Source organism: Colobus angolensis, unplaced genomic scaffold, assembly GCF_000951035.1.
Source record: "Colobus angolensis palliatus isolate OR3802 unplaced genomic scaffold, Cang.pa_1.0 Scaffold236, whole genome shotgun sequence".
NCBI classification, from domain to species: Eukaryota; Metazoa; Chordata; class Mammalia; order Primates; family Cercopithecidae; genus Colobus; species Colobus angolensis.
Genome location: NW_012115555.1, coordinates 764786 through 775228, shown reverse-complemented (window position 1 = coordinate 775228; position 10443 = coordinate 764786). Strand labels below are relative to the sequence as shown.

Sequence of the window (10443 nt, the reverse complement as noted above, 5' to 3'; positions counted from 1 at the left end):
AAGTGTTGTCGCAGCTGTTTTAATTCAATCCCGCGCCCCTGTCCAGCAGGAAACCCCTTATAGAAAACCCAAATCCTCATCTTGGAGTTTCTCCTTCAGCCAGGGCAGCACTTGGAAGAGGTTGACGTGAAAGTCTCGGGCGTGAGCAGGTACCTGCTTTTGCCGCTTCTGGTTTTTGCAGACATCCACTACTCCCCAGCTGATCACACCAACCTGCAGAGGCAGTGGGGTGCCATGGATCATTCAGTAGAATTCCTAATCCTGGAAGCATGACTGTTGCTAATTGTGTCTTAGCTGACCTAAAGGAATCAGGCTAGGGACCCAGCTCAGCCTCATTCTTGACACACTCAGGCCAGACATGCAGTCCTAAGGTGAGGCAGGCTCTGCCCACCTCGAATTACTAGCCACATGCATTGAGCTTTCCTGCTTTGGGGCCCATGCTGAGCACTTGGCATCTCCCCAGATAGGAAAGGGAGGACTCACTTGAATGAAACGACTTCTCTTGTGAACTATCAAGGGGCCGCCAGAATCACCTGCAAGGAGAGGAGAAGCTGTAGGGAAAAGGACTCTTGGCCCTCGGGCACTTGCAGCACAACCGGAGAGCGTTCTCTCACCTCTGCAAGTGTTGGGGTCAGCATAGGGGCTCACTCCTCCAGTGCAAAGGAACCGAGGGGTGACCACCTCCGAGATGTCCTTGACTTTGTCATAGCCTGGGGCATATTGAGCATCTCTCTCACAGCTGCCTTTCTGTAGGGGAGGTGGGAAGCATGGAGAAAGGTAATGAACAGAGGTGGCTTAGGAAGGATTAGGGCCTAGAGTGCCTCCTTAGGATGCCCATTTCTCACCTTATCCCCATTCTTGATGTAGACCTCCTTCCGAGTCAGCTTCTTCTCCTCCTCAGACACAAACAGAGCTTTGATATCCTGTGCAGGGAGCAGTTCTTCCTCTGGACAAATAGACTGCATCACTTCAGCTGCTCCCACCACTGTCATCTCCCTATTGGCTTTTGTCACTCAGCAGATGTCCCCTAAGCCCTTCCTAGTGCTAGGTTCTGGGCCAGGCATCGTCTCTTCCTATTGCACCTCCCTCTCATGCCTCACTTGTCTCGGGATCTCATCCTTATTCTCTCCCCTAGTATGTCTTACTCTGTCGCTGGCAAGTGGTAGTTGGAGGAAGCCTCAAAGCTCGAGTTGTTCCCTCGGTGCAGGGGAGACAAATGGGCCTATAAAGGACAGGGAGAAAGAACAGCAAACTAGGCCTGCTCCTCACCCCAGTCCTCCAGCCTTTCCCAGCCTCTCCTCAGGGATCTGGATGCTCTCACCTGATAGTCGGGTCATAATTCAACTTATTCTTGAGCTTGATCAGGGCAACATCATAGTCATAAAATTCAGGAATTCCTGCTGCTTTTCTCCCGCTGATGTTGTAGCTGGGGTGAAATAGGACTTTTTCTATCTCCAGGTCCCGCTTCTTCCCTCCTGAAGTAGGAGAATAGGTACCACCTCTTTGTGGGCAGCTTCTTGCCTCTGGCCCCATGTCATTCCTAACTTCAAGTCTTCCCCATCCCTGACTGGTCTGGGGTGCAAGGGATGGGGCTGCATTGCAGATGAGTGGAGTGTGGGATCTGTAGAAAGTGGAAGGTGTTGCCTGGAGGGTGCCCGGGACCTTCAGTTGCATCCTTACCCACGCTGACCTTGATGGAGTGTTCCTTGTCGTCCACAGTAAAACAATGTGCTGCTGTCAGCACAAAGTACTCAGACACCACAGCCCCCATACAGCTCTCATGTCCCTTCGAAGGGCGCTGGGAACAGAACAGTAGAAAGGGAAAACTCAACTTTCACAAACTACCATCTCTTACGGCCATTTTGCCCTTCCCCTACTCCCATTTCACCTTGACCTCACCTCCCCCAAGTCCTCACTACTGGGATTCTGTGCTTACAGTGACTGAGATCTTGGCCTGCCATGGTTGCTTGTGGTAATCGGTACCCGTCCTGTGTTCCCAAACCATGCCACAGAGACTCAGAGACTGGCTTTCATCTGGCAGAGAAGGAGAATGTGCTGAAAACTCGAAACACTTCATTCCCAAACGGCAGCAGCCTTTGGGTAGGAGTCTATGGGGAGCAGAGGCCCAAAAGGGGAAAAGGAAAGGCCACAGGTATTTGTTTCCTCATGTTAGGAGAAAACTGCTATGGTGGAGTGAAAAGAGAAAGAACTTGGGATCAAGCTATCAGAGGCCTGGCTGTTTTCAAGCCCAACCCTGTTGCTAGCTTGCTGCCCCTTGACCTCCTTTGGCCTCTGTTTCCACATGTGTCAAATGTAGGACTATAGAAAGATCTCTGAAGTGCTTAGAGCTCTGTGATTCTAAGGTTAAGAAGCAAACAGTGCCAGGAAACAAGAATAGTGATACTGAGGTAGAGAAGGAGGAATGAAGAAGGCTTTCCAGGCAACTAGAGCTTCAGGGGTAGAGGAAGAATGAATTACTTCAGGGGAACCTGAGGAGAGTTGTGTTCTTTATTCCCTTGTATCTGCCTACCAATCATTTGGAAGAAAACGTTTTCCAGGTCTTCCATATCCTTGACTTTGAACACATGTTTCTCATTGTCTTTCTTGGAAGCCAAAGCATTGATGTTCACTTCATCCACCAAAGGTCCAACCCCAAACACATAGATATCTGAGGGAGAAAAAGGAAGGATGAGGGTCCAAGCCCTGAGGAAGTAGGGTGCTGGGTCCTAGGCAGGTTACTCACCCAGATAATCCTCCCTCGGGTTTTTGCGATCCTTGCCGATGTATAACAAGTCCCGGATCTCATCAATGACAGTAATTGGGTCCCCGCCCATGTTGTGCAATCCTGCAGAAGAGACGGGACCATAAGGGTAGGAGATAAGATAAATTGGCTAGAGGCAGTGATACACGTGGCAGGGTGAATAAGTTGAGGAAGGGTTAGAGGTAGTTGATCACAGGGCTTTAGGAAGAATTCCTTATAAAGGGTCACAGGAGAGAGGAACAGCCAGCTATGAGTCACATTCAGGGCCCCAACCATGGGTATAGTGTTAAAAGTGGACTTAAGGGCCGCATGCTGGTCTGAGAAGGTGGGGAGGCTGGGACAGGAGAGAGGTCCCTTCTGACCATCGGTCATGAGGATGATAACATGGCGGGTGCGGTTCCAGCCTTCAGGAGGGATGTCCTCTGGCCAACTCATCATGCTGTACACTGCCTGGAGGGCCCTCTTAGTGTTAGTCCCTGACTTCAACTTGTGGTCTGTGGAGAGGGAAGAGAGCATCACTTCATCTGGTCTTCCAAGCCATCTTTTAACCCCAGAGACTAATCTGCAACTGAAGTCTCACATCTTTCAACTTTTTAAGTTAATCATCATCACACGGACTTCCCTTTGACCACAAAGTGGCCCTTCCAGCCCTCAGCAGGTTCCCACTAACCTCCATTGCCCAATGACCCTGCTGTTCAACCTTTGACTACAAAGTGGTCCCCCTGCTGCCCTCAAGGTAGTCTCATGACCCCCTCCACACAACACTCCTGAACCTCCTGACCCCAAAGTGAACCTCCCACCATTCCCTAACCTCTGACCTTCATAATTGATTTCATTGAGCCTCTTCGTGACCCAGTCTGCATTACTGCTGTCTTGGTCAGACACTTTGACCCAAATTCTGGGGTATGTAGCATATGTCACTAGACCATATCTTGGCTTCACACCATAACTTGCCACCTGTGGGTGAGGAGAACAAGGTGCCATGGCATTGAAAGAATACTGTGATTGGGAGACTTCAGCAATGTTGCTGGGACAGGGAGACTCTTAGGAAGAGGCTCAAGCGCTGAGGTTCATGGAGGAATCAAGTACAAGGGAAGGAGGACAGAATAGAACCTGGAGACTTTCCTGGGGCCCTGCGGTTCAGAGGGGCTGGAATGATCAGGGAGCTAGTCCTGGAAGATCAGTGAGATTCCATTCCCCCAAGTTCAGGGATAGGAGGACTCCACCTTCTCAATTAAGTTGACTAGACACTTTTTGGCTCCTGTGAAGTTGCTGGCCCCAATGCTGTCTGATCCATCTAGCACCAGGTAGATGTTCATGGAGCCTGAAGGGTCTAGGACGATCCTCCGCTTCTGTTGTTCCCCTGGGTGCCAGGAGAGTGACTCAGGCTCCAGCATGAACGATTCTCTTGTCCCTTCTCCGTTTTCCCCCATTCCCTGCCCTGCCTCCCCTCTCTGCCTTCAAACCTGGGCTGTGCCCATCCTCGGCATCAACTCCTTCTATGGTCTCTGTCAGGGAAGACAGGAAAGCTTCGGCCACCTCTTGAGGGGTGTCGTACATGAAGGAGTCTGGGAGAGTCAGAAATGAGGTCAAATGTTTGGGAGTGTCAGGGACACAGTGACCAAAGAGACGGGGGATTGTGGGTTTCCAGGGTAGAAAAGGCTCAGAAGTGAGACAGTTCTAGAGGGAGGTTTAAAAGAAGTGAGGAAAGAGCAGGGTTGAGGTGGGGAGAGAAGACAGTAGGATGCAAGATCAGGATCTGACCTGGGGGTACAGGTCAAGGGTCACCTTGGCAGGAAGGCTCCGTCCCGCTCCAAGAGCCACCTTCCTGACATGTTCGCCGCTGGGAGCCACGCAGGGTAAGCCCCCGGCTGCAGTGGTAGGTGACGCTGTCTTCAAGGCGGTACCGGCTGCCCACCTTCCTTGTGCCAATGGGGATGCCTGGGTTGGAGCAGTACCCCGCTGCAGAGGCATGAGACATGGAGGTAAGCCCTGAAGCCTGAGGCCCCGCGGGCAAGGTAGAGAGCAAGAGTTACAGTGTCCGGGGGCAAGTGCCCACTCCTCAGACTAGGCGCTGTCAGGGAGACAGCAATGTGGGGGGAGAGGATGCTTCTCACCTCCGTTGTCACAGATCGCTGTCTGCCCACTCCACCGGCCATTCACTTGGCAGGTGCGATTGGCAGAGCCCCGGAGAGTGTAACCGTCATAGCAGTGGAAAGAGATCTCATCACTCACATTGTAGTAGGGAGACCGGGGCCTGTATTCCCCATTCTCGAAGTCCTGTGGTCTTGGACAGCGGATTGCTTTGAGAAGGGGGGACAAGTAGAAGTCATCAAGAGGGAAAGGCTGCCTCAGGTGTATCCCTCCTGGTCTCAGAGACCAGGTCACTGAGAAACAGAGCATTCCCAGTCCCGCAGAAGCTGCATCTTACCCTTCAACCCATAGGGGTTTCCGCGGCTCCTCCCTCCCCATTGCTGAGTGTTCTCTTGACTTCCAGGGCTGCGTGGAAGCCCAGGGTAAATGCTTACTAAAGGTTAACTCCTCTTTTTTTTCCTTCCTTTCCCTCTACAACCCTAAAACTGCTCCTACTCCTGGTCAGCCCACCTTGTCACCCTGCCTAGTCTCATCCTAGTCCTGACCTTGCTGCCACCTGCTCTGTTTCTCCCTTAGGCCACTGCCCACACTCATTGCCCTCAAACCTCTGCACTCTGCCTTCTTGACAGTCTTTTGATCTTGAGTCTGCATGGTGCTCCAGGACCCCGTGGATCTGCAGGTACGTGTCTGCACAGGGTACGGGTAGAAGCCAGAAGGACACACGTACTCCAGTGCCTGGCCCTCTTGGAGAAGTCGGAAGGAGCCACCTTTGATCTCTACCCCCTCCAGAGAGCAGGATCCTTGAGGCCGGGCCAAAGACAATGGAGTGGTAGTCACACCTGAAGAGAAAGGCTGATGAAGCCTGGCCCCAAAAGGCCAAGGAGGGATGTTGGGGACAGCAGGAAGGGAAGGTTACCCTCACTTACCTCCAGACAAGAGGCCCAAGATGAAGGGCATCAGGCAGAGCTGGGGGCTGAGATTGCTCCCCATGGCATTAGAAGGCAGGAGAGAAGCTGGGCCTGGGGCAGGATGGCGTGTCCTGGCTTGTTTTGCTTGTCTGCTTGGCTCAGTGTCCAAGCTGAAACTCCAGACCTAGACCTGGTCACATTCCCTTCCCCTGCCCCCCACCAGCTCCCAGCCTTTTATGCAATCTGTGTTCTGGCACCTGCAGCTTGCCCCGCCTGTCCTACCCACATCACTTTCCCGGAACATCCAAGCGGGAGGGCCCCGCTGAGCTGCCAGTCAAGGAAACAGAAACTGCAGAAGTCCCACCCTTTGCTGCCCAAGGTCCAGGACTCTTCCCTTCAGTACCTCCTTTCTGGCCTCAGCTCCTCCCCAACAAGCCCAGACCACCCACTTAGGGACCAGAAATAAGGATCCAGCTCACTCCCTGTTGCTTGTGTGTTATGGTGCAGAGTCCAGCCACTGTTTGTCCAGTGGGGTCTCTGACCTGCCTTCCTGTGGCTCTTGGAGTCATTCTGGCCTCCCCTTCCCCCCAGGCCAGCCCTACCTGGCCTCCAGATAGAGGCACAGACAGATGTGGAAACCACTGATTTTTATTAATTTCATAACTGGGAAATTCCACATGAAAGTGAAATGAGCATGAGTCAAGTAGGGGAGGAATTTGGGGACAGGCCAAGGAGCAGGAGGTGGGGCAGCGAGGCAGTCCCGCTGGTAGGAGCCCTGAGGACTTCCCAGCTTGTGTGCGCTGCCTCTGGCATCCTAGAGACCCGGATTTACTCAACTAGGAGACAGCATGGGTCACAGGGTCTAAGGGTGGGCATTCAGAGGTAGAAGATGGAGGGGGCGCAGATTCTAACAGGACAGCAGAGGGCTCAGTGGCCATGACTAAAGGGGTAAAAAATTCAGGACATCCCCCAGGTGCTGCCTCAGCCAGGGCTGCATGCGGAAGAGATTGATGTGAAAGTCTCGTGGCGGCGGGACCTTGCTACGAGGGGCCCTTTTGCGGGAGTTTTTGTCAGCAGAGCCAAGGCAGGGGTTGTAAAGACCCCAGCTCACCAGACCCACCTGGAGAAAAGGAGAGAACTGGCTGGGAGGCTGCCACAGCTCCAGCTGTAAGCCCCAACCTCCCTAGATCCCTCAAAGGCCTCCCTCATCCCCCCAACGAGGCTGACATCCTGTAACCCCTGGGTCCTGCAAGCTTCCACCTTCTCACCTGAAAAAACCTGAATCTCCGCTCAAGGAAAACTGCTCCCCCAGATTCTCCTGCCAGCAAAGGGTGATAGGAGACAGTGTCATACAGGGCAGTGGACTGGTGTTCTGGCATGCATGCTGGCCACAGAGACACAGGTGGCCTTCCCCTTTGGGAATCCAGGCATGGTGAGGGACTCACCCTTGCAGGGACTCTCATCCTCCTGGGTCCCACTGCATAGAAACTGGTCTGTCACCACCTCCCTGACATCTGTCAAGTTGGGGAACATGGTTTTTTCTTGGGAGACGACCTCAGCACAGCTTGTCCACTGCGGTAGGGGTGGAACCAGAGAGAAGGGAAGAATAAGCAGACCTGACTGGGTGCAATGGCTCACACCTGTAATCCCAGCACTTTGGGAGGCTGAGGTGGGCGAATCACTTGAGGTCAGGAGTTCAAGACCATCCTGGCCAACATAGCGGAATCCCGTCTCTACTAAAAATACAAAAATTAGCTGGGTGTGGTGGCGAGCACCTGTAATCCCAGCTACTTGGGAGGCTGAGGTAGGAGAATCACTTGAATCCGGGAGGCAGAAGTCGCAGTGAGCCAAAATCATGCCACTGCACTCCAGTGTGGGACACAGAGCAAGACTCCATCTCAACAACATCAAAAGAATAAGCAGACTCAGGGACACCTAGCAGGTTTGTGAGACTTGGGAGGAGGGGTGACCGACGTCAGAGAGAGAAAGCAGCCAGAGCTGGAGAAGGAAGAGAGAGATTCTGCAAGCTGTCACAGGAGGATTCCAGCATCCCCAACCTGAGACCCTCACCTCCACTCCCATCTTAAGGTTAATGTTCAGTTTACTCCCATTCAAGGCGACAAAATGAGCAGGAACACTCTGTTTGTTCAGCAGTTCATTCTCTATAGTCAAGAGAAGGGGATATTGGTGCTGGTCCTTTTACCCAGAATCAAGATTCCTGGCTTGGGGACTGCAGCCTAGTCCTTGTTATCACCCCTAAACCCCGGCCCCAGCTCTCAAGCACCATAAGTCCCAGCACTCACCATGGTCCCTACAGGTGCTGCCTTGAGGTCTCCGCAGAGCCAGATTGGCCTCCATGGTGCAGGGAAGGCAGATGGGCCTGGGGAGAAGAGCAAGGGTCACACCAGCCTGTCCCCAGTATCTCTTCCAGGGCTCTCCAGAGCACTCTCCCCTGGAGGGCACCCTCCCATCCCAGACTCCAGGCACCTGGCATGGGTGGACATCTTTACTTTTTGGGCCAGCTTCAGCAGGGCGATGTCATCACCATAGAACTCCAGGATTCCCTGGTTCTTTTTGGCAAAGACATCAAATCCTGGGGAAATCACCGCCTTCTCAATAAGGAATTCTTTGCCCCACTGGGATTTGGGGTCTCCTGGAAATGATATGCCAGATTAGGCTAGACCAGGGCTCCTGCAGGGGCCAGAGGCTGAGTCAGGTGGTGGGATCTGTGGCTTCAGGATCGGGAGCCTGGTGCATCCCTTGCCTTACCCACGTTGACCCTCCATAGGGAGTGGTCCTTGCCATCGCGGAAGCAGTGAGCTGCTGTCAGGACCCATTGGTCGGAGATGAGGGCCCCCCGGCAGGTCTCTTGGCTCTTGGGCTACAGGGGGAACAGGTGATCTTCAGGGATTGCAGTATCTCTGGCCCATGGCCACTTTCACCTCTGGAATCCAAGCCCCGCCCCTCCTTCCTGGTACCTTAATAGTGACATGCCAGGGTGTCCTCTCTTGGTCAGAGGCGTTTGCTGACATGTTCCCCACCCCGCAGATGGTGTCTGTGAGCTTGGAGACATCTGTGGGTGTGAGGATCAGATGAGGAAGGAAGCAAATGAAGGGCACTGTGTCTAGGTTCCCAACATGGGCTTCTGACGGGCCCCTCACCATCCTCCCCATACCAGGGAGGGCAAAGCTCACTCACCCAGCATATGTTCAAAGACCTGGTGCAGAGCCTTTGTGTCCTGCAGAATGAAGGCATGCCTCTCGCCATCCTTCTTGGACCCCAGCTCATTCAGTTCTCTCCAGTCCACATCCAGCTTGCCCACCCCAATGGCATAGATATCTGTTGGGGAAGAAGGAAATCACCAGAATCCTGTGGCTTTGGGGCTACCCCATGAGACAGGAGGCTGTCATCTGAAACTCACTGTGTCCAACCAAAACCTACATAAGCTGGACCCCTGCGTCCTCCCCACTGCTACCTGTCTGCCCTCATTTCCTGCCACTCCCTGCCCTTCACTCTCCTGTAGCACACAGCCTCTTTGAAGTTTATCAAATCCTTAGGCGTAGTCACACCTCAGGCCCTTGGTCCCAGCTATGCCTCTGCCTAGTTCACTCCTCCTCGAGACTTCCACATAGCTCAGTTTCGTACCTTTTTAAGTCTTGGCTCAAATGTCACCTTCTCAGTGAGGCCTTCCCTGGTCTTCCTGTCTAAAATTGCAATGCCCCAGACAAACTTTCACCCTCACTTTGGGAGGTAAGGTGGGAGGATCCCTTGAAGCCAGAAGTTTGAGACCAGCCTGGGCAACATGACAAGACCTCTTAGCTTGTGTCACCTACCACCTGCTGGGTTCTATGGTTTTCTTATCCTGTTTATTGCCTATAATGGTAGAATTGTGTCCCCCAGAAAGATGCGTCCAAGTCCTAACCCTTAGTATCTATGACCTTATTTGGAAAAAGGGTATTTGCAGATGTAATCAAGTTAAGATTAAGTCATACTGAATTAGGGTGAGCTCTAGTCCAATGACTGGGGTCCTTATAAGAAGAGGTAAGCCAGGCCAGGCGCAGTGGCTCACGCCTGTAATCCCAGCACTTTGGGAGGCCGAGGTGGGCGGATCACGAGGTCAGGAGATCAAGACCATCCTGGATAACACGGTGAAACCCTGTCTCCACTAAAAATAATAATAATAAAAATAAGAAGAAGTAAGCCAGGGCCAGGCTGGTGGCTCACACCTGCAATCACCAGGAGGCGGTGGTTGCTGCGAGCCGAGATCAATCGTGCCATTGCACTCCAGCCTGGGCAACAAGAGCGAAACTTCATCTAAGAAGAAGAAGGAGAAGGAGAGGGAGAGGGAGAGGAAGCAGAGGAGGAAGCGGAGGAGGAAGCGGAGGAGGAGGAGGAAGAGGAAGAAGAAGAGAGCCAGGTGTGGTGGCTTACGCCTGTAATCCCAGCACTTTGGGAGGCTGAGGCAGGCAGATCACGAGGTCAGGAGTTCGAGACCAGCCTGACCAACATGGTGAAACCCTGTCTCTACTAAAAATACAAAAAATTAGCCAGGCATGGTGGCACGCACCTGTAATCCCAGCTACTTGGGAGGCTGGGACAGGAGAGAGGTCCCTTCTGACCATCGGTCATGAGGATGATAACATGGCGGGTGCGGTTCCAGCCTTCAGGAGGGATGTCCTC

The 10443-nt window shown here is 53.1% G+C and overlaps 2 protein-coding genes across 2 annotated transcripts in view; both read right to left on the bottom strand.

Moving 5' to 3' along the window:
* Positions 1-3: 3 nt before the first annotated feature.
* CFB (complement factor B) lies at positions 4-6410 on the bottom strand. Its single transcript, XM_011944754.1, has 19 exons — positions 6366-6410; positions 5782-5947; positions 5461-5694; positions 4879-5064; positions 4550-4723; positions 4228-4329; positions 3988-4124; positions 3580-3718; positions 3124-3255; positions 2744-2845; positions 2531-2668; positions 1937-2034; positions 1681-1798; positions 1322-1475; positions 1146-1222; positions 846-946; positions 615-747; positions 484-533; positions 4-213 (listed from the first exon to the last, which is right to left on the bottom strand). Exons 2-19 carry the CDS (start codon positions 5843-5845, stop codon positions 58-60), a joined length of 2295 nt encoding a protein of 764 aa, XP_011800144.1. The 5' UTR covers positions 5846-5947; positions 6366-6410; the 3' UTR covers positions 4-57.
* C2 (complement component 2) overlaps positions 6394-10443 on the bottom strand; it is a 34331-nt gene continuing 30281 nt past the window's right edge. The window contains exons 9-17 of the mRNA XM_011944841.1: positions 8962-9102; positions 8742-8836; positions 8533-8644; positions 8251-8416; positions 8067-8143; positions 7834-7925; positions 7209-7335; positions 7032-7081; positions 6394-6883 (exon numbers count right to left, since the gene is read on the bottom strand). Coding sequence (XP_011800231.1) covers positions 6704-6883; positions 7032-7081; positions 7209-7335; positions 7834-7925; positions 8067-8143; positions 8251-8416; positions 8533-8644; positions 8742-8836; positions 8962-9102 — 1040 coding nt within the window. The 3' untranslated portion in view covers positions 6394-6703. The remainder of the gene's footprint in view (positions 6884-7031; positions 7082-7208; positions 7336-7833; positions 7926-8066; positions 8144-8250; positions 8417-8532; positions 8645-8741; positions 8837-8961; positions 9103-10443) is intronic.